Source organism: Calypte anna, chromosome 3 (genome assembly GCF_003957555.1).
Source record: "Calypte anna isolate BGI_N300 chromosome 3, bCalAnn1_v1.p, whole genome shotgun sequence".
Taxonomy (NCBI): Eukaryota; Metazoa; Chordata; class Aves; order Apodiformes; family Trochilidae; genus Calypte; species Calypte anna.
The window spans coordinates 46,805,206-46,828,985 of NC_044246.1; the positions used below are offsets into that span (position 1 = coordinate 46,805,206).

At 45.9% G+C, this 23,780-nt stretch overlaps 1 protein-coding gene across 4 annotated transcripts in view; it reads left to right on the forward strand.

Moving 5' to 3' along the window:
- BCL11A (BAF chromatin remodeling complex subunit BCL11A) overlaps window positions 1-23,780 on the forward strand; it is a 73,948-nt gene that overhangs the window by 43,458 nt on the left and 6,710 nt on the right. The window contains exons 3-4 of one of the 4 annotated variants that reach the window (XM_030448617.1): window positions 20,612-22,607; window positions 22,715-22,844. In XM_030448617.1, coding sequence (XP_030304477.1) covers window positions 20,612-22,607; window positions 22,715-22,787 — 2,069 coding nt within the window. In that variant the 3' untranslated portion in view covers window positions 22,788-22,844. Of the gene's footprint in view, window positions 1-20,611; window positions 22,845-23,780 lie in introns of those variants that run through there. The other 3 variants (XM_030448618.1, XM_030448614.1, XM_030448613.1) reach the window with 3 other exon arrangements.

Here is a 23,780-nt window from a genome sequence, read left to right on the forward strand (position 1 = left end):
TCCTATTTCATTCTGAGCAGGCTTCTGCTGGGTGATTCCCCTGGTATTTGCTATTGTGAGTAAAAGCGATAAAATCTAGCGATGGAATTATGTTATGTCTTCGGTGGTTTCTTTCCAAATTAGTAATAATCCTATGTGTCTTTGACCTATTTATTTGACCGGAGGGTCGGATTCTGCTGTTCTTTTTTTCCATGAGCAGCTGGCTGCAGCAAATGGGCCTCAAGTAAAGGGATTAGAAACTAGTCCTTCATTAGGGTTAGGTGTTGCAGTCCTTATTCCCATTGATTTGGGTGAGAGATGCCTTGTGTGATGTCTTCTCATCAAGTAACAGCCAGTTCAGCTCACTGAGATGGATATAGCAGCATCTTAAGTGTGGAGTGAGGCACCTGCTCTCATGAGGAAGGGTGATGGGACCTGCTTTATTTGTCAAGATTGAGTTTGTACTGAAGCAAAAATGACAGGGGATTTTTAATTGTGTGTACGCTGCTGAAAAAAAAGTATTTGTAATTGTTTAGAAAGGAAAATGGGCATGAATATTAAGAGACCTTCTCCTGCCTTCCCATGCTAGCAGAAAATGAAAAATTCAGTGTGAAAGCATTTTCTTATTAAAAAAAAACCAAAACAACCGCACTGTAAAATGCAGTACTGATTCCTGAAGTCTGAGAGCTGCATGAGTGAGAATATTTAATTACAGTAGCAAAGTAAAAACATTTTCTAGAGAGCATTCATTGCATTAATAATAATTAATTAATTCCTTGGCGACAGTGTACATCCTGCTCATATTCTTTCAGTGGGCTGGGAATCCAATCTCACTTTTTATTTTATTTTGCTGACAGCTGCCCAGCAAGTAAGGAAGGTAGAAGATGGAGACTTATTTATATAAACAGAGGCTTTATGTTTCATTTCTGTAGGTGGCTGTGTTGGGGTTGCACGGTTTTGGTTAGCAGGCTTTTCTACAAATGAAGGCAAGGACTCGAGCAGATCAGCTGATTCAGGGGGACTGAGTATCTGACTGCTATGGCGATAAGTGTCTGTACAAATATTTATACAGTCCCCGATAGTCTTTTGAATTGCATTATTACAATACAAAAAGCTGTCAGATTTCCAGGGTTTCCGAGGCATGCTTCTTAGGGCTCGCATACATTTTGCCAGCGGATGTGAGCGAGCTCTTGCTCAAGCACAGAGCTGGCTGGAATCTTGCCCTCACCCAGCTGGGAACGGGGTAGCTGCTCAGCCCCTGCAGCACCCAGCCCGAGCTGGTAATCCTCATGGAGAGCCTGTCTGTATTAGTTGGGGCTTAGTTATGAATTTCTGCAATCCATGTGGCACAGGGCTGACCTGGAGCTGCCGCTGAGTGAGATGATGGGCTGAGCAAGCAGAGGGACTGACCCCCAGTCTGCACATGACTGTGGGGGGCTTTCTCTTGATTGAGCTCCATATAGGAAAATGGCAGTTGTCACCCAAAAGGAGAGATGAGGAGGCTGTGGTGGCTTATGTGCAGAGCCAGATGTAAATGGAGTTGGACTAGGTGTAAAAGAGAATCCATCTTGTGTGTTTTCTGCTGGAAGTTAGTCAAGAAATCCATGTTGGTAGGTAGCTCAGCATCTCTGATGTCTGTGGTTTGGTGGTGAGTCTCATTACATCTGTGGTTTCTGTTAAAGCTTCCTTGGAGCCATGGGATTATGGGATCCTACTGGCACTCTGGGGTAAAACTTTGACAACCGTGTGCTGCCATGAGGCCGAAAGGATTATTCCAGATCTACAGAACCAACAAGAGTTTGAGTCAGCGGTAGGGAAGGCTGGAAGCTTCACTGAAGTTACTTGGATGGATTGAATGCAGTCTGTGGCAAAAAGTGTCAGTCCTGAAGCGGGGTCAGAGCACATCAGTAGCTGCTCCAGGCCTGGCAGAGAAAACCCCATGTTCTCACATGCTGATAGTGGTTGTGTGTCCTGCTGCACATTCATTTGTAAGATTAGGACTTAGGAAAACACTTTCAAGGTTGTGAAACTGTAGTCTGGGGCTGCTGCAGGCCTCCTGGTGTCCTTCAGCATCACAGCTCAGGAGAATTTTGGTTTTTAGGGGTGAATGTGTGTCTTCCAACAGCTGTGAGTGTATCTCCAGAGGCTTCAAAGGAGTGGGCTCTACTTCCAGTGCAGCATTTGTTTGTTTTTAGGGCATGTTTTTCCCCAGGGAAAGAACAGTAGCAATCCAATGATCAAAGAAACAAAGCAAATGGCTGCGGAATTTCTGCCTAACAGTATTTAAATGAAAACAAAACAAAACCAAAAAAACAACAACAAAAAAAGCCCCTCGGTATATAATTTATAAATGAATCATGTGTGCCTCAGCTCTGGCTTCCTGGAGCAGCACCTGATATGTCAGGTTCAGCAGCTGCCAGTGTTCCAGCAACCTTTTCTGTTAGGGGAGTGGGGTTTGTCCCCTGTACAACCCATCCTGAGCCATCGTTGCACAGCGAGAGCTGAGCCTTGAGGCTGCTTCATCCACACCCCCAGCTGCAGTGATCCCCTCTTCTGCTGCACACACGCTGGCTTGGAGGGATGAGCTGGATGCAAGAAAAACTTGATGGTGGGTCAGGGAGGGGGAAACTGCCCCCTCATGCTCCCGGTAAGGAATAGAAGCAGGTTTTCCATGGTCGCTGGTTAATTCTCTGGGACTGCTGTGTTGGCTCTGCTTCTGCAGTATCCCTGCTCTCCCAAACGGCCAAGTATTGCTCGATGGGCCATGCACAGTGCAGCAATGTGGTTAGCCAGATAACAAGGGCATTAACCCTGTTTTTCTGACTGTGTTCTAGCAGGAAGAGCCCCATTCTTGAAATTTCACCTGAAGATTGCCATTTCAAAATCATTTTGCACGTGCAAAATGACATTGCTGCTGTGCTTGGGTTTAGTGGGTGGGCTGGGATAGCACCTCTCCTTTTGTGCAGAGTTACTGGAGCTGTTGTGGGACAGCTGTGGTCAGAGAGGCTGTGCTGGGGCTAGAACAATTAGGGCTGATTTTCTGGAAATAGTAGGGTTACACTTAAAAATGCCTGATTGGCTTGGGAGGGCTGCACATGTTTCCCTGGCAGCCTCTTCTTCACCATCCCAGCTTCTGAGGAGGCAGAAGGAAGCAGTAAGTACTAAGGACAAGTTTAAGACAGCTTTATTAATGTCACAAAAACAAAAGGTCTCTTTCATTTTGTTTTGTGTCTCATAGGCAATGTAGCTGGAGCAGGTAGGTTTTGAAGTGGTCACCTGCAGTGGCGTGGCACATCCTCATCTTGGGTGCCAGAAGAAGTCACTGCAGGGACACACATTAGTTTTTAAAAGCTCAGCTTTAGAGAAAATGGGAAAGTATGTGCACAACTGCTTAAAACTGCTTAAAAATGTGGAGTGTACAGCACAAGGCAGATGCACACCAGTTGTGTGTGTAGCCCTGAAGCTGGTTACAACTTGCTGGGGTCTGATCCTGGTTATTTACATGTCCTGAAGTAGTCATGGAGCTGCAAATGCTGCTGAAACTGCTGCAAAGGGAGGGGTCCTACCACTCTTCTCCCATTCTGCTGTTCTCCAAGGCTGTCTCTCATGACATGGGGTGGCAACTGTAGAGCTGGAAGCTCAGACAGCAACAAACCTTGCAGATAGACAGTGCCCAGAGGGCCATGTTCTACTCCAAAAGCCAGACACTCGTGCCTTACCCCAGGACCAGGGCTGTAGCATTTGCCCTTTTGTGAACAGTACCAAAATTTACATCTCAGCTTTATGATTTGTCCCTATGTCCTCATGTCTCAGGAATATCCTTTTACACCACCTGCACAAGTACTTCTGCAGGGTAGAAATTAAAATTGTATACACATGCTTGCAAATATGCCCCTAGTTATTAAACACCAAGAGCACCCTTGGCACTGAAATGGTAAATATGCTTTAGAAAATTGCCTTTAATCATGGCAAAAGCTTTTCTTCTCCTTAGATGGTGACCGGAGTGCTTGTGCAGAGTGAAGAACTGTAGCTGCTTTGGCCGGTTTCTACACCCCTATCTGGTGCAGGGGATGGTGATGTGCACTCCTGTGCAATCAGTGGTGACTGATCTGGGAAGGTGCCATTTAGGGGCCGGGTATTACGATTTTGTGAGGAGATTTAGCACGGCTGCGTTTATTACAAGTGTCTTCCAGGCATCACACGTGCCCGAGTGGACAGACAGACAGACAGACACGCAGTGGGATGCTGCCCCCGGGAAGCCTGCAGCAAACCCCACCGGCTGCAAGCCCAGCTGCTGCCCGACAGACACGTTGCCCAAACGGGCAGATGTCACCATTGCTCAATGTGATGAAGACCTGAACGTCTGTTTGCTAACGGATAAGATGGTCAGGACAGCGCACGGCGCCCGAGCCGGCCTGTGCAACTCCTGTGGTTTCCAACCGTACTTATCAAGGGAGGGTGCCTGCCTGCCCAGGGAGGGTGTTTCCTCTAATCTGGAACTTCACATGCTCATGGCAGGCACATGTGTGGGGGCCAAAGGCTTGGCTTTTTTCACAACAGCTGCCTTTTGCCGGGCTCAGGGGAGAGGAATCATCTGAGGCAAGGCTGGGGAGTTTAGAAGAAATGTTTGGCTTGGAAAGAGTCAGTGTCGCCGAGAAAGAGAAGCAAGTGGGGACCTCGCAACCAGCCCCTTGGCCGTTAATTTTCACCGTCCAACTTATAAGGAAACACCTCATCCCAGTATTTCCTAGCAATAAGTTTAGTTTCAGAAGTACTTCCCCAGGTCCTTTAGATGATGCTTCTGTTGCTTGCCCTCTGGCCCTGAGATGCTGTAGGATGGCCCCAGGCTCAATCTAACAGCCTCTCTCCCACTTACCAGACTTTATAATAATCATGGCATTCTGGGGGGGATTTTTTGGGGAGGAAGCCGGGTGGTGAATGAGGAAGCCAGACACCATTGTTAAGCAAGAAAGCATGTCCCTGGGGGCGAGTGTGCCTAGGCTAGCCTTCCAAATCGACCCAGCATTGATCCTCCCCCCTGCCCCCCTTAGCGGGATTCCCTTCTCCAGCCAGGGGTTTTGTTTCAGAACAAGCGTTGGTCAAACAAGCTTTTGTTTTCGGTCAGTTGCTTGGCACACATACACTGCTGCTGGTGGGGGACAATGAGGAAGCTGTTTCGGGGGCAGCTGTGGTGGGACTGAAAAGGAATACTGATGGATAAAAGGGCACAGGGAGGAAATAGCTGGGCGGAAATTAATTGGAAGGGTCTTGCAAAGTTTGGGTGCTGCAGTTAGGTTGGGAGGGTGCTGGGGAATCCTTTGATCCTGCTGCCTCACCCCACCCACTGCCTCATGGTGGTTTGTATTGCTTTTTCCTCAGGATACCCTGCTTTGGAGGAGGGGGAAAGTTGGACCAAGTATTTGCAACAAGGTTTCTAAAAATCTTTCTCTCAGGAACAAGTACACTCTTTAATAACAGAGTTTAAAAGGAATTGTAGAAGTGAGACTGACTTCTTTGTCAGCAAAAATTGCAGCCAAACCTGTTCATAGATGGCATTACCTAAATGACATTACGTACGTATGTCCTTTCTTTCACATTTCCTGTAATCCTGTTACGGCATTGTCCCATTACCTCAAGCACTGTCATCTTTAAATGCTGTCAGATCTTAACTGGATGGCCAAGGACATCAGAAAAGGATTGAGGTGAAGCTGATGGCAATTTCAGACCTGCCGTATATATGGCCATCTCCCAGCCTGCCCCTGGGCGGGGTGGTTTCTGATAAAACATTCAGGTAAAGTGATGACTCAAGGAGTTCTACATCTTTTATGGAGCTGCTGCCCATTGCTACAGTGTACAGTGCTCTTTCTGGGGAGTACCAGGGTTCAGAGGTGCTTGAGGTGTCAGGTATGAGCCATGTGCTCACTGGTGCTTGTTGGAAAGGGCTCTCTCTCATCCCTGAGAAAATGAGAACCTGGAGGTAAGCATCTGGGAAATGCCTCTGAGGGGTCATGGGCAACAGTTCCACTCTCCAGACAGCCTTTGTGGCATTAATGGCCATTTGCAAAACCCGCTGAGTTCCTCAGACTTAAGGTGCGATTAGGTGCAACGTCTTGGTGTTAATTGTTTTTAATGTTATTGCTCTCTTACCATATTATTGCTACAATATGACATGAGGCAAATATCTTTTACTCCAGCCTTGACTGGGCCACCGTGGTTTCTCAAAAGCACTGTGAGACATTGCAGCAAATACGAGGATTACAACTTCTTCTTACCTGCTGAAATATTCAGTGCTCCTAAGCCTTGAGGAGTGGGAAGTGATGGTGCTGAAGCAGTAGCTTGTTTAAACTGGCAGTCCCTCTTGTCAGGTTATGATAGCAATGATGGTAATTGCCAGCTCCGGGTCCAGGAACTGTAATTTTGTTATCTCTGGATGCAGTGCTGTGCTCTGAAGGGCTCTGTTCCCCAGTGGTGCCCACAAGACCTGACTGCAGTGCCAGGAACAGCAACATTGAACCTGAAATGCTCACTGCAGACAAAAATATGTGGACACAGAGATGGATCTGGTTGCCTACCCTGTGGGTTGGTTTTCCCAAAGAGCAGAGCTGTCCTAAGTCAACAAGGGAACAAGGCAACAAGAGAAGTGATGCCCGTAGGCACCAACATGGGCCCTGATGAGCTACCCTGGCTGTGTGAATATAGAGGTAGTGTTGGCAGGTCAGTGTGAGCCCCGTGTCCTCCTGCACCTCAGGATGTGCAGTAGCACATGTAGGCTGACCTAAAAAGACAGGTAATGGAAGTCCCAGCCCCCTTGTCTCATATGTCATCAAAGTAAGTGATGAATAGCCAGAAAAGGAAGGCTCATGGATGAAGGTCAAGAGAGCGTCTCTTCTGAACAGCAGCTGTGTTCATTTTGCCCAATCCAAGGGTTAGACAGCACCAAGGCACAGAGTTTTATCCCAGTAATGCTAAAGAGTAGGGCCTGGATCTCCACATCCTCCTGTTGAAAAATAACAGACCATTGAGTAAAAGGGGTATTTCTCCAGGGATGGGTATCATCTTATGGCCATGTAAACTAAGCATATTTTTGACTTTATCAGTCTAGGGTAGTTTTTTTTTTTAATTGTTATCAGTTACTGCTATCTTAAATGTTGACAGTTACAACATTTAATCACATTTTCCTTTAAGAAAATGTTTATCTTGCTAGGAGATGGTATTTTTTCATCCCATTTTGTATGCTTAAAAGTTTTGGTCTTTATCGTCAGTGTGACCTTAATTCATCCTCTGAAGCTGGTCCTCTGGTCTTATCCTCGGCTGATCAGAGGTTGTGAGCAGGTGAAATTCTCCACACCAGGTCTTCCCAAACGAGTGGATGTGACTCTGCTCCTTCTTCTTCCTGGATGAAAACATGTGCTGCAGCCATCTCATTTGCCCTTGCATCCTGCAGGCTCCTGGAAAGGTCTTGATCCAACGTTCTTCAACTGGCCACTGTTTGTGCCCCACTGCCCTCTCTGGCTGCTAATTTAGTGCTTCTTTTGGATGCACAGAGGAGAATTTTTCCAAATCTCTTACTAACTAAGTGTATGGCTGTAGAAGCATTAGCCACACTCAGTTTACTGGTGATTTTTATTTTTTTTTCACCCAGTCGTAGCTTGGCTTTTTTTCCCCCCGTAGGCACAGGAACCATTTATAACCAAGGTGGGCTGAGTTTGCTACTTATTAATCTCTCCCTTGCGTGTGGGTTGAAAAGAGATACCATGCCTTTATCAAAAGCCAGCCTAGCACAAAAGCCTATGCAAAATCATCATCAAATCCTATTAGAGGTGGAAAATATCTCTTAGATCATCTCATTCATTTCCTTGCCAATGTTAGGCTGTTCCTGATAGTTAATTTTCTAGCATCTGCTGCTGACTCCCTGTGTGACTGCAGGTCTGTCATCCTGCCTTTGGGTTGTCACTGTAACTTCCACTTGTTTCTTTGCATTTCCAAACAAGTCTCATCTTGTTCAGTGGTTGCCTGTATTCATATTTGTCCTGCGTGACATATTGTCAGTGGTTTCTACTTGGAGAGCTTTACCAGACCTTTCTTGTGGTTGGGGAGAGATCTCTGTGGTCCCGGGTACTTCGGGAATGTTGTCCCTGGACGAGGGGTTCATCTCCTACAGACACCCACTGCCTGCTGTAGGTTTTGGGGAAATGAACATCTCAAACAGAGGTTTTTTTCCTGCAGTTGAGGCTGTACATTCAATGTGAGGTCATCCCCTGTAAACCACTTTGCTTGTAAGTTCCAGGCGGTGGTGATTGAATTCCCTGGCACGGCAAGGCTTTGGGCAGCCCTGCCAGTGCTGGGAAGGTCAGTCTGGGAACTGTCACCCAGAAAGCATCAAAAGCAACAGCTGTCGATAGCGACTCACATTTGCAGAAAATCTGAGAGCTCTCTAATTAACTGAGGATCTCTAAATTAGAGTGAAGCTGCTCGACAAGCCCCTTCGTACGCCTTAAGTGTCAGGGCTCAGCTGATCGCCGCATCTAACAAGCGGCTGATTTTTAACAGTAGCTCCGAGACTCAATCAGCTCCTAATGGCTCCGTTTCAAAACGTTTCAGTGCATTTTTCATCTCTTACTCTGGAATTTACGCTCTTTGTTCCCAGCTCAAATATTCTGGCACTTTTCCTTAATTTCAGGCTCCTGCCTTGCGATGGCTCCTCTGCCCTAACTAGGCAGCTCCTTGCTTGCCTTTCCCTTCACGCGATCCTCTGCCGTGACTGCTTTCTCTGCTTTCTGATCAGTAAGTTTCAGAAATTCTCCCTTTTCTTTCCCCTCCTGACACAGGCCCTGCTGCAGGGTACGGAATTTGATAATTAGAAGGAAAACCCACGTTTAAATAGCCCCCTGTGTAATAATAAGAGCCTAAAAATGGTTTTATTTCAGCTTTTAAGCTCCTTCCTTTACGACAGTGAATGCAGTTTGCCAATGCACATGATCTTGACCTCCCTCCAGCTGCTTTTATGCATCACTGCAGATTTGGGTGCTGGCACCCCTGATTTACACCGTGGTAAATGAGATCAAATCCTTATTTCAGTTGCATTTATAGCAGAGTAAGAATATGCACATTTAAACAGAGAGCTCTAGGCTGCTGGGAGGATATCAGGGGGATCCCTCCCAACGTGTAACTCTTGTTGCTGGTACTGAGACCCATGCGAGGCATTCTTGGGAAGGCAGCAGGATAAACTCCTATGTAAGCAATGATTAGGAACAGATAAATACCATTCAGGAAGGTAGAGAGTTAATCAGAAACTCTTTAGGACTTCTCCACATGTGTTTATGTTCAACTGCTTATCCATATCTCGGCAATTATTCAAGTGAGATAGAATATAAATCCGTCTGCCTAATTTGTCTTAGAAAAATTTCACCAGGTAATCAAATCCTGAAGTACATATTCTATTCCGGTGGTTTTATCAGTAAATCAATTTTTTATCATTTATCAGCAAAAGTTAGATTTAAGCATCCTCAGTGTAATGTTTGAAAGATGAACATTTGTTTCAGTGGGTGCTGTGCCAATCAATAATCTTCCAGCTTGACTCAGCTATCAATTATTGCTGCAATTATTTGTCTAGTTGGATATTTAAAATGTCATCAGAAAGAGATGATTACATATTCCAGAAAGCAAGGCACTGTATAATCAGATGAACTGAATCCAGTTAAATGTAGTGTGGTACTAACCTGTCCTTCAAAGCTGAATTCTGCAGCCACCACTGAAACAACAGCTTTCCACATTATTGTAAGGAAACAGATCTTAACCTTGGAACAATGTGTGTTATTGGGGTCGGGTAATACTCGTGTGAGAGGAGACCTTGCAAGCCTGGAAATTCAATCAGCCTTACTGACATAAAAAAGGGAGGGGTTTGGGGTGGGTTTTTTTGTTTATTTGGGGGTTTTTTGGGTGTGTGTGTGTGTAAGTCTAGTTTTGTTGCAGACTTCATCTGCAAATGTATAAATAAGAAAATCCACTCTTTATCTGCCTTTCTGGGAATTTAAACTCCAGAGCTCTTAAGTGCCAAATTTTCGTATGCCCTTTTTGCATTCCTTGACTTGATGTATGTATGGTAAATACTCTCTGTGCCCCGAGAATGCAATAAAGCTGTAGCAATTCTTGCAAGTGTTACATCCTCCAAACTCCAGGTATTCAGTGTATTATATCATTTTCAACTTCAAGGATATCTCAACGATGGAGAGGTGACAGAATAAACTGGAGGAGATCAGACACATTTTGGTCCTATTAGCAAAGTAGGGAGGGGAAAACATATTATTGATTCTACTAATACTTGCTTGTGCAAGTTATGAAAGTAAATGTCATAGGATCTGGTTCAGCACTTTCTGTGCTTGCAGCTCCATGGTGACATTGAACTTGCTCAGGGACAGAATAAACCTTTGGCTTTCTGGCAGATGATTTGCAGATGGAAGTGTCGTTTAGGGGGGACCTGTGGTTCCCCTGACCCACTTTGTCAGGATGGTTTGCTGCTGGCTAAATATCATTATTTTAAAGTGAGAGGAATGCAAGCCAAAGGGGAAGGCTGGGAAAGAGGAGAGTCTGAATAGGATCCATTTTGGGAAGGAAAAGGTGGAATACGGATCTCAAGGAGAGCCCCTGTTCCTGCACGTCCCTAGGCCCACTTGGCTGAGGCTCTCTGGCTCCACCAACATCCTGCGTGGAACACTGGTGGGACCAGGGATTCTGTGGGATGGAGAACAGGACTTCAGCAGCACCTGGGTGGTTAGAAGGGCCAAGGGGGGGTGGCAAGGACAAACTGCATCTCTGCATGGTAGTGGTTTTAATATACATGCTTTACAGAGCCCAGCATGTCAAATAGAGATGCTAAAATGCAAAATGCAACAAAAGCAAAGCAAAGCCATAGGTGATGAGGAGATGGCCTGATGGTCTGGCAGTGCCCTGGCAGCAGTGTGCCTGCCACTGGGCAGTGGTGGGGAGGTACCAGCCCCCCTGTCTCCTTGGAAGAGGTCTCAGCCCTTTTGAAACACATGTTGGTCTCTCCAGGAATGCTTCATGTAAACCCACCGTGTCCTCCAGCAAGGTCCCCGCTGTACCAGTTGGGTCACGAAGCACTAGCAGCTCTTCTCAGGACAGCAGCATCCCAGCACTGTGGCTGTGAGTCTCTGTATGTAAGAGACATGCTTGTGTGCTATGTGTAGCCAAGCAGTGTCCATGATGCACACACACCCATGCTGGTTGTAAGGCTGAGTGATGCTGAAGCTGCCATCCAAGCCAGGAGAGACACTTCACTGCTGGCATCTGCCAGGGCTCGGGAGTCTTGTGCTGCATCTCACCCCACACCAGCATGACCTTAGATGTCATGCTGGAGCATCTCCTTTTCTTTTTTTGCAAGAAACTTTTTAAAGTGCTTTCTGCCTTTTCTCCAGATGCTACTGGCTTTGGAGAAAACTGCAGATAAAGGGAACAGTTCCATCACATAGGCGTATGAGAGAGAATAAAATTACTTGGAAGCTCTCTGTAGCTGTATAATTACAACACTGTTTAAAAAGTGAATTATTGACTTGATTGTCCCCAGCAGCCACTGAGTAATGCATAATTATTGACCATCGGAGCAAGGTATCATTTGCTGGGTAGTCAAGTTAGGCTCTGAAAGGGCTTTGATGGGCTTTCTGGGAGAGGGCTTAGATGAGGTTTGGTCCTCAGTGGGTCACAACCCAGGTAGACCTTCCAGCAGGGGACACGCCTGGTGCCAGGTAGGTCCAGAGCATCTGATTCAGCAGGTGTCATCCCAGCGATACCACTCCTGTTCAAGTCCATTCATTTATTGTCTCCCTGCCTGCTCTCAGGAGAGGTGGGTGGGGAAGCTCATGAATCTGGCATGTTGGCTACTGCACTAATACTTCTGGGGAAACAAGGTGGTATTGGAGAGAAGTTACTTCTGTGGGCCTGGCAACACTGTGTAGTTGGCTCTTGAGGTCCCACCACCTGTGTTTGAAGTTAACAGAGCTGAAATCCATGTGATGCTGTAGTCTGCATTGTCTGTATTTCTCCATCTCTGTGTAGCATCAGTGTACTGGGTGCATACATGTGTGTGGTCAGGTCTTCTTTGCTCACGGGGTTTCTTTTCAAAACTTCATTCATTCAAAAGCCGAATTTCAAGCAGAGCTTTATTTTCCAACTTACGGTTTCTTCTGTTCCTCGCTAATCAAGGTGTGATGTATTTCCACCCCCCCTTAAGTTATAGAAGAGCACAAAGTCAGTCACAGCCTGATACCTTACTTGCCTAGTTGGAGCTTTGAGTAGGCTTTTTTTTTGTTGGCCAAATTTTAATTGCCTTGAAAATGGTGACAGGTGTTGAGGTCAGGACAGTGTGCCTGGCAGTGCTGGTGTGCTCCAGCAGGACCCCAGCACCCCACACCTCCCCACTGAGGCTACAACAAACCATGTACTTTATTGCTTCTTGTTAACAAAACAATATATTCTTTTGTGGGGAAACAAGCTCTTATGGATTCAGTTAACATACAGAATATGTTGAAGCTGAAATCAAAAGGTCATCCATGAAGGTTGCATTTCTCCTGCAAGGGCCAGATGTTCCTCAGGGTTACAAGGAGCCCAACTGTGGATGGAGCTCCCACCTGTGTCCTCTGCTGAGGATGTTCCACAAGGATGCTGTACGCTGCTCTTCTGTAGGAAGGAGCTGGCCTTCCTGTTTCCATTCCTTCCCACTTACTCTTTCCTTGGGCCCAAAAAACTTCTGGAAATTTTCGGTTTTGTGGAAACCTCAGTAGTTCTGCAAAGCCCAATGAAAATCTCTCTTTACAAGAAAATGGTGAATTCCTGGAGTTCATAAGTCATGTCAAAATCTTTGAGTGGCAAGGCAATGCCAGCTGTGCCTTTGTTCTTATTAGTGCTGTACTGGAGACATTTTAAATTTGCTTGGATGCCATCCTATGCAACCTACTCCAGGTGAACCTGCTCTGGCAGGAGGGTTGGACTGGATGATCTCCAGAGATCCCTTCCAACCCCTAACATTCTGTGATTCTTTGATTTCAATTCTTTTTGAAGTTTGGGTCATGTAATTAGCATTTTAACTTATTTTTTTAGTAAAAAGAGGGGATTTTAAATGGAGGTGTAACGAAGAAATTATATTGATACTTAAAAAATATTTTGCCAGTTTCATTAAAATTATTTCAAGGAGTTTGAATTTACGTGAAAAATAATTATTTTCAAGAATATCAGTAAGACTTTCATGAATGCTGTAGATAAGGAAAGGCTGGTAAAGATGGCAGATGGGATGCTGAGTGTCCCACAAGGCAAAACATCTTCTAGATTTTTGACATTTTCACAACTAAGCTGTTCCTAGGACCCACCATTAGGCCTGTTCATACACAATATGGACTTGGTTTGCAGAATTTTATTATTCAAATGCACAACAGCAGTGGGGCTTCTGTCTTCCCAAGCAATGCTGCACCATTTCCTAGAGTTGCAGGGTCCTTTTCCTTTTTCAGTCTTTTTGAATCCAGTTCAACTACCAATAAGGAGAAGATACTAGAGAGAAAGTACCCTGTTGTACATAAATGCAGCTACTGCTGTTACTTATTAGAATTATTATGATGACACAAGTGACAATGCTAATGCTAACAGTGCTAACAGCTACTTATAGCCAGTTAATGACAGAGCAGGTTAATAATGTGCCTCTTGCAATCTGGAGGATCAGAAGGAAGAATTAGTGCAAGAAGGAAAAGTATGTTTGGACAGTTAGTTTCCCATGTAAACTGATGCTACCAACTATCAGGAGAAGGTGAATCATGACAGAGTCTGTTTCTTACTGAGGGAGAAATCAGGCTGCTGGAGGCATGGAGTAGACCCACTTATCTCCTGGCCCTGTGACGCTTTGTGTAACCCATCAGTTTCACTTCTCTAGTTTGCAGTAGAAAGGAATTTCAACAGTACAGATTTCCAAAAGAGAGAGAGGGAAAAAAAACAAACAAAAAAGATATCTGACAAGCCAGATGGAGAAGAACTGAATCAAGGACAAGTGGTAACAATTAACTCAGTTTTTTTCTTCCCTCCCTTTAAATACCGTAGCAAATCCAAGTTTATCAGTCCAAAAATCAAGCAGTCAGTTGACATTAAAGCTGAATAAAGAAGTTCCTGGATCTGGCTCAAGCTGATCCTCCAATAATTTTTTTAGTGGTGAGCAGAAGAGAGGCAGAGGGCTTACTGCAGTCTGCAGGTGTTCAAGTCGCTTTTAACTTTAGTTCTCTGCAATTTGATAGCAAAAAGTATGTATGTGCCCTGGAGGTGCAGGTAACCTGGTAGAGACACCTTGGCTTTGCTTACGCATGTGGGTTTTTTAGGGAACGTGGAGGAGAACACAGGATCCAACTCTTGATCCAAAGGGCCAAATCTTGGTCTGCTGGGAGATCTCTCTGGCATGAAGGTATCTCCAAGGGACTAAATCTAAATCTGTGAATTAAGTCCTTGTGAACAGCATTGGCACGTGTGCAGGCACTGCTTACGCTGCTGTTTTGTTTGGGAAAGCACTGGGAAAACCAGGGTCTCTCTAATACTGTGCATCTGTGTGCAGCCTGTATGAGGCCCCATGGTGAAATACATACACCTTTTATTAATATCCAGATCCTTAATCTGGTGGTCCTTCACAAGTGATGTGCTGTGCTATGTGCTGCCTTTTTCGGACGTGGGCACCAAGAGGCTGTTGTGCATGCTGTTTTATTGTTGCTCTTCGATAAAGCTCTGGTGTGTCCAGCAAGCAGCTTTCCTGGATCCAGCCCTGACTTTTGAGAAACGGAGAAAGCTCTTCCAAATCACATTGGCACACACATGCAGATTATTCCATTACTCACTTGGCAATGCCTGAACTTGCATGCCTAGCTCCAGAAACGCTTTCCCTCAGCCTTCCCAGCAGTGGCATCTAGCTGACAGCTTCTCCTCCCAGCTGGTCTTTTCCCCAGCATCTTGTCTGGCTTTGCTGCTGGTGGCTGTGGACATGGCTGTGGGTCTTGCTTGGAGCCAGCTATATTGTGCCTAGAGATGCTGGCTTGCTTCGACTCGGACTTTGAGTGGTGGGTGTATTTGTGAGCACAGCACAGAAGAACCAGGGTGTGGGGTTTTTGTTTGTTTGTTTGTTTTTTCCAATAGAATAAAAGCCCCTTAATTCTGAGAGCAGCCATCTCATCGTGTTTTACTGAGTAATTGTGCCAACTGCCCTTAAAGGCACTCAAATGCCAATATCCATCCCACTCATTTGTTAACATTTTTCGGATCAGAAGCTAAATCTGTCACTTGTGTATTGCTGGTTAAATCATTTCTTTTGGGGCCATGGCAGGCAAGAGCTGTTTTGCTGCCTTTTTTAACTTTAGAAACACAAAACATTTGTGAAATGCTGTGTCCTGTCACTAGTCCTTTGCTGTCCAGGATGTAGAAAAGGAATACATAGTGGTGGGTGAAACTTCACAGAGTGAGAGCTGTCAGGCTTCATATCTGCCCCATGCTTTGGTACATGGTATCCTGTGAAATTCTCCTAAAGGGGTAATTTCCCAAATACAAAGAAAATGAGCAGCAAAATTGAGTGGGAGGAAAAATGTACAGGCAAAAATCTGAATGGTAATTCGAAACTCTTTGTAAAGAGATGATGAGCTGTCCAGGAAGGAGAGGGCAGCTTGGTACGAATCCAAAACCTACTTCACCCGCTTCAGTGGTGAGATAATAACAGCAATTAGATATTTAAAAAATCAATATGTGACAATTAAAAAAAATAGAAAAGATATAGCAATCAATTGCAGTGAGAAACCATAAGTAAAGAACTGGTCAGGGAAGCTGAAGATATCAAGAAAAACTCATGCCTGGCACAGATGAGGAGGGCTTCTCAGAGTTCTGGAGAAAAGAGAAATCCTGGAAGTGATGGATGGAAGAAAATATAGGGTAGAATTATTTAAAAATATTTCTGCAGTAGACCTGAAATCAGCAGTGGTATGTTTTTGTACCATAGGTGGGTGATGATGTTTTTTTTCTAGCTCACTAGTAGCCAGGGAGAATTTTATGAGGTCCAGTGTAGATAAATATTTTTAGCTGAAAAGGCCCTGACAGCTTGCACCCAAGAATCCTTAAAGTGGTGGTGTTTGATGCTGGTTTTTAATAAAGCTTCTCGAGTGGGAAAATGCCATCAAGAGCAGTTTGGGGTAACTGTGGGAGAGTTGGCAACACTTGGCTTATCTCTTCTGGACAAAATAATTGAAGAGACAATATAAGATTCAATTGATGAAGAATTAAAGGATAGAAATATAATTCATGCCACTCGACTTAGATTTATGGAATATAGATCTTGTCAAATAAACCTGATTTCATTCTTCCAGATGACAACTTTGGCTGATAAATGTAGATGAAATAGACTCTGCAAAGTGTTGGACGCAGCGCTGCGTGACATTGTGTGTCGGAAGACTGAACACTGTGCGGCATCACTAGCGCTGGCGATTAAAAGCCAACCAAAGAATTTGGGGATGCAGGAGCTTAGCAGGAGAAGTGTGGGTGGATGGGAGAGGTCAGGAGGGACTGATGGGAGCTGGAGTGGTGGTTAGCAGTTTGTTGGTGATTTGGAAATGAATATATAATTGCGACTGATTAGCATTGTGGCTAAAGCAAAAGCTGGTGGATGGATGAAAAGCAACAGGGATGAGTTTATAGGAGGGTGGGTTTGGAAAGACTGCCAAGCAGGGCATGTTGAGTATGGATGGGTACAGCCTCTAGAAGAGGGGAATTGCTGCTGTGAGTACAGATCTGGGATCCCGTCCCCCAGAAGGCAGCAGCTCTGCAGGAGTTTTAGTGGAAAACCATCTCAAGACAATGCTGGGCTGAGAAGGTCTAGGCTGGTCCTCGAGTAGTGGAGGATGGAGGGGTGGTTTCAGCATGGAAAAATAACTACTTTGAAGTGTGCCTTGTTTTCAGGGTACACAGGTACTCTTAATGTATGTGGGGAAGCACATTACTTACTATGTGAGTTTTCAGTGTGTCAGCCAAAAACACCCTCAGCATGAGAAGGGGTAGAGTTTGGGTCCAGAGAAATTCAAGTGAATGCCAATATCCATCTATGAGTGTGGGTAGCTGTGGGAACCAACTGCTGTGGCAATCAGTGGCTGTTCTTGTCTTCTGAGCTGGTTTGAATTGTTTCCATGGGGATTACATGCTTTATTGTGAAGCCTGGTCATGAAGGTTATGCTTCATGTAAGACACTGTGTTGGTCATGGCACAGGACAACTGAGAGTGAGAACGAGTGGTCCCTTTCATGCTTAAATTCTTCTATGTGAAGCAGCTGCAGACATGGGCTCCAGCCCCACTGCTGGTGGCCACAGAGGACTGGTTCAGCAGTGACAGACCCTCTTTGCATCTCCACCTGAATGATTGTTACCAGCCTCTTGGAAATTGGCCCAGATCTCCAATAGTGTCACAAGGCTGCTTTGGATAACATGTCCCATCATATTGCTCCAATGCATCCATTGCATTGGATGGTGAGGCATGAAGAACCCTGTGGGACCTCCTTCAGCTCTGTCCTTGGCCAGCACTGGCTCCTGCATATTCCTTCTGTCCTCTCTGCTCTTTACCATGGCCTTGCCTGGATACTTCAGCTGGGAAGACAGTGAGGCAGGCCTGTAGCTAGGAGCCATCAGTGGATCCACAGTCTTCAGGTCCTACAGTCCCATCTGTCTTTTGGGGGGACCCGAATACTGTACTAAAAAGCATGGTGGTGGGACAGGAGGAAGGAAAGGCGAGTCCCTTCCAAACCCAGGAGCTGCTGCAATGGTCTTGCCCACTGGTGGGCAATGTGTGGACAAGTGCCATAATTCTTGCAGTTTGGCAAGGCTGCATCAGACTGGAACGTATCTCTAGGTGGTGATATGGTCAGTCAATAGCCTTCATAATTAATCAAGCACTAATAGACAAATTAGAAATCATGTCTCTTCAAAGCAGGAGGTGGAGGAAAATGGCTTGTGGATTTTAACTGTTTCACTGCTTAATTTTATTGCCTGGTTTTATGCTGCTCCCTTGAAAATGGTGGGTTGTTTAGGGAAGTTTTGTATATAAGCATGATTTTAAATTTAAATGATTATCTTGATTACCAAACGTGGATGGTGAATTGAAAACTTGTTTTTCAGGCAAGCAAATGAAGAATATTACATTTTACACTCCACTAAATCAATGTAGCCCTAATTTTACCATGCAGGAAATCAATTCCAGTTTTTATAACAGTCGAAGATGTTATGAAGAAAGTAATTTTGCAAATTATGGCTAGTAACACATTTATTGATGACTGTAGTTTAGGAATTTAGAATTTGTGAGTGCTGTAATATAATAATGCTGTACTGACAGGAGCTGAGTGAAATACAGATTATACTCTGAAACTGTAATGCATCATTTGCTATTAGTGGACTGGTAATAATTACCAGTTTCAAAGCAGCTTTTTCTATGTAATCTTTAGTCTCAGTCGTAACAGCCCTTCTCATTGACATTATGATTACACGAGCTGCCCTTCTGATCTAGAATATCTAGTTGATGGGAATACTAAAATGTGGTAGCGAATGCTCAATGTTGTGTTCTCATTATAAGATAAAATGCTATTTTCTCTGACCTGATCTATAAGGTAGAGAGGGGAGGTAGTGCTAGGGTGTTAGTTCCTACTGCGGTGTTAAAAACTTCCTCTTCACTGGAGTAAAGAAAGATGAAATTTCCCTGATATAATATTTTATTTCCCCGAGCTCACAAATGAGTATAGGAATTGGAAAGTCCAATAGAATTTCCCTCTAATTTCAGCAGATTTAAGTATTTCTTTGCACTTGCGTGCCTGGCACATACTGAACACCGCAGCACATTTTATTCCAACACTGGCTTCAGGATGAAACATTAAAGATTATTCCAAGGGCTTTTAAAGTTATTAAAGTGTTAAATGCCTGCTGTAGACTATCAGGTCTTTTAACTTGCCTGATTCAGTTTGTTGGGCCAAATATAGAATAACCATAGACCTGGGAGGCAGGGAGGAAAGCTGCGATACTGCACTCCAGCCGGTGCCATGGGCTGCTGGCCTCTTATCCCCACATCCTCCTTGGAGAATGAATATACCCAGATGAAGCTTTTCTTCCCCTCCTCCCAAGTGAGAAACAAGATGTGTGCAGAAAAAGCCATGTTTTCTTGCCAAAGCTGCCTCATTTGTTTTTTTTTCTTTCCTTTTCCTTTTTTTTTCATCTTAGGCAATTAGGAGAAACCTTAAAAACCTCAGAGCATCATGTAAAGAGTATTTTACCCAGGAGCTATGCCTGTGGGTCAGATGCCCCATAACATAGATGTTGGGTCAGGGCAGGGGTATGCAGTGTGGGCAGGTACCACCCCAAGCACATGCTGCCTTTGGAGGGCTCCTGTGGTTTATTCAAACCTCAAGAGCATGTTTTTTTCTTTTGAAATATCATTAAACAACAGCTCTTTGAGAACTGCTGGGCAGGGCTGGAAATGAATTTTTACCCTGCTCTTAGCTCCAATTGCAGTTTGCCAGCATTTAGTAAAATGCATCCATAGTGGGGTGAGAAGTGAATTATTCACAAAATTACAGTAATCGATAAGAGCGCATTCACCTTCACCATATTTCACACCACTCTTTCTGTGCGGGTGGCCCTCAAAAAGTTATTCATTTCCCTTGTTTTGCCATATATTAGAAGGGGCTGCTTTCTGCCGTCATTATTAGCTGTCTTTTTGTTTAGTTATTTATTAGTTGGTTGCTCTTTTATAATGTCCGTGTTATCTCCAAAAATAAATTATCATGAAATAGAGTTAGCTCGCTACTTGCCAAAGTGGCATTTACCATCCTCAGCTTCTTTTCAGCACGAGAGAAATAATACTGCTCCGGCAGGGCGTTCGGCCAGGCCTCCTGGCCACCATCCAGCTCTTTTCCTAGTGGAGCTGCTACTCTCTCTGCCTTCCACTCTCCCTGTCCTGTGCTCTATTTGATTTAATTTTATTTTTCAATTCTCCCCCCCTTCCAAAGTCACTCTGCTAAAGGCCAAGGGATGCTGCCTAATTTTTTACATGTTGTTAATCTCTCAAAATAAGGAGGTGGCTAATAATGTGATGTTGCCCCCATTGCTAGCAGTCATGATGCTTTTGATTGCTGCTTTTAAATGATGTGTTTTTCTGGAATGAAGAGGACTTATTTAATTTATTTATTTGGTTATTGACTTATTTATTTGATCCCCAATTTAAATATTAGCAGCCTCTTGCAGCATTGAGTCTGCTGAGCTGTATCTGGCATTGATTGGCTTAGTTCTCTCTCTTTTTTTTATAGCTTTTTTGGCCACGGTTACCTGCTGGGGTTGAGTTTTGAAGCCAAGGCCCGGGGGTGGTGGGAGGAGATGGGCACTTTCTTGGGTGGGTTTGGACCTCCCCATTGCACCCCTTGCCTCTTCCCATCCCTTTTCCCCCTGCCCGTTCCTGACCTGGGATGTCCCTTCCCCAGTTCCCAGCTAGAGCATCCTGGAGGAGAGGAGCTTAGGCAGGGAGGCGAGCTCTTGCCCCCGCCGGTGGGCGGCTGAAGATTGACGCTGCTTGTTGTGTTATTTTGCAGGTAAAGACGAGCCCAGCAGCTACACGTGTACAACTTGTAAACAGCCTTTCAACAGCGCCTGGTTCCTCTTGCAGCACGCACAGAACACGCACGGCTTACGGATCTACCTAGAAAGCGAGCACGGCAGCCCCCTGACGCCACGGGTTGGTATCCCAACAGGACTAGGTGCAGAGTGCCCTTCCCAGCCACCTCTCCACGGGATTCACATTGCAGACAATAACCCTTTTAACCTGCTCAGAATACCCGGCTCGGTCTCGAGGGAGGCATCAGGGCTGGGAGAAGGGCGTTTCCCACCCACGCCACCCCTCTTTAGCCCTCCCCCGAGGCACCATTTGGATCCGCATCGCATTGAGCGCCTGGGTGCGGAAGAAATGGCTCTGGCCACCCATCACCCTAGTGCCTTTGACAGGGTGCTGCGACTGAACCCCATGGCGATGGAGCCCCCCGCTATGGATTTCTCCCGGAGGCTGCGGGAGCTGGCCGGCAACACCTCCAGCCCGCCCTTGTCCCCAAACCGGCCCAGCCCTATGCAAAGGTTGCTGCAGCCTTTCCAGCCTGGCAGCAAGCCCCCGTTCCTGGCCACGCCGCCCCTTCCTCCTCTGCAGTCTGCTCCTCCTCCCTCCCAGCCGCCCATGAAGTCCAAGTCCTGTGAGTTCTGTGGGAAGACCTTCAAGTTTCAGAGTAACTTGGTGGTCCACCGCCGGAGCCACACTGGGGAGAAGCCCTACAAGTGCAACCTCTGTGATCACGCCTGCACGCAGGCTAGCAAGCTGAAGCGCCACATGAAGACCCACATGCACAAGTCCTCCCCCATGACGGTGAAGTCAGATGATGGGCTCTCCACTGCCAGCTCCCCGGAGCCAGGCACCAGTGACCTGGTGGGCAGCGCCAGCAGCGCCCTCAAGTCCGTGGTGGCCAAATTCAAGAGTGAGAATGACCCCAACATGATCCCTGAGAATGGGGATGAGGAAGAGGAGGAAGAGGAGGAGGAAGAGGAGGAGGAAGAGGAGGAAGAGGAAGAGGACTTGAACGAGAGTGACAGGCCGGACTATGGCTTCGGGATGAGCCTGGAAGCGGCTCGCCATCATGAGAACAACTCGCGGGCCGGCGAGGAGGGCCGGTCGATGCCGGACGTCATGCAGGGTATGGTCCTGAGCTCCATGCAGCACTTCAGCGAGGCCTTCCACCAGGTCCTGGGGGAGAAACACAAGCGGGGGCACCTCCCCGAGCCTGAGGTGCACAGGGACACTTGCGATGAAGACTCGGTGGCCGGCGAGTCCGACCGCATCGATGAAGGGGCAGTCAATGGCCGAGGCTGCTCCCCAGGGGAGTCCGCCTCGGGAGGCCTGTCCAAAAAGCTGCTGCTGGGTAGCCCCAGCTCCCTGAGCCCCTTCTCCAAACGCATCAAGCTGGAGAAGGAGTTCGACCTGCCGGCCGCTGCCATGCCCAACACCGAGAACGTTTACTCCCAGTGGCTGGCGGGCTACGCCGCCTCCCGGCAGCTGAAGGACCCATTCCTCAGCTTCGGCGACTCCCGACAATCGCCCTTCGCCTCCTCCTCTGAGCACTCCTCGGAGAACGGCAGCCTGCGCTTCTCCACGCCGCCGGGCGAGCTGGACGGAGGGATCTCAGGCCGCAGCGGCACGGGAAGCGGAGGGAGCACCCCCCATATTAGTGGCCCGGGCCCTGGCAGGCCCAGCTCAAAAGAGGGCAGACGCAGCGACACTTGTGAGTACTGTGGGAAGGTCTTCAAGAACTGTAGTAATCTCACCGTCCACAGACGGAGCCACACGGGCGAGAGGCCGTATAAGTGTGAGCTTTGCAACTACGCCTGCGCCCAGAGTAGCAAGCTCACCCGGCATATGAAAACACACGGGCAGGTGGGAAAGGACGTTTACAAATGCGAGATTTGTAAGATGCCTTTTAGCGTGTACAGTACCCTGGAGAAACACATGAAAAAATGGCACAGTGATCGAGTCTTGAATAATGAGATAAAAACTGAATAGAGGTATATTCGTACCCCTTCCCCCCCACCCCACCCTATCCCCACCCAGTCCCCTCATCCCTGTAGAGGTTTTCTAGTCCCTTGTGATGGAAATAATGGAAGCTAAGGATATTTGGAAAGTGCTTGTCACCAGCACACCCTGTTTATTTTCTTTTTGTTCTCACCGTTTGAATGCATGATCTGTATCGGGGCAATACTATTGCATTTTACGCAAACTTTGAGCCTTTCTCTTGTGCAATAATTTACATGTTGTGTATGTTGGGTTTTTTTTTTTCTTTTTTTTTTTTGTTTTTTTTTTTTTTTGTTTTTTGTTTTTTGTTTGGTGGGGTTTTTTGTTTTGTTTTGTTTTGTTTTTTAATTTTTGGATTAGACAGCATGTATGGTATGTTATGGCTGTTTTTAAATTGTCCCTGATTAGTTGCTGAGCAAACACATTGCTATTTCCAGTTCTGTTTGGGAAAAAAAAAAAAGAAAAAAAAAGAAAAAAAAAAAAGAGGAAAAAGAGGAGAGAAAAAAAAAAAAAAGAATAGCGTAACAGAACCAAACCCGAGAGCAAACAAAACCGACCATGCTGCATACATCCTGTAATACATATCATGTACAGTTTTGTTTTGTGACGTGCGAAGGGAAAAGCGCTTTGGGTAACTCTCTATGGACAGGACCCATAACACCGAGGAAGTGTTGTGTTAGCTAGATTGCTGTCTTAAAAGAATAAACCCAGCGACTGGAGAAAGAGTACCCATTAGGAATTAACAAAAAAGGGCCTTTAATTGGAAAGTAACTGGCCCCCACCATTCAAGAGAGAGGTAGAATTCTATTAGTGCTTGGTTTAAAACACCCACCCCCCAAAAAAAAATTAAGCTGAGTGCCTTGGATCTGTCGCGACCGCTGCCAATGGCTCCTTTCTGCTCGTCCTCCACGTGTAGGTCGTCTCCACGTCACTTGCAGTGATGAGCCTCTCCCACTGAGTTGTCTCTTACAACACCGGCTACCTAAGAATGAAGAGAAAAGAAAAAACTAATGGAAGAGAAAGAAATGACCTGCTCAGTCCTAGTTAACAATCATTCTCCCCTGCTTTGTATTATCATTATTATTTTTTTTAAAAATTGAACTGATCATACTGTCTAAAAATCTGCTTTGCTCCTGGAGAGAGCTTAAAGTGTA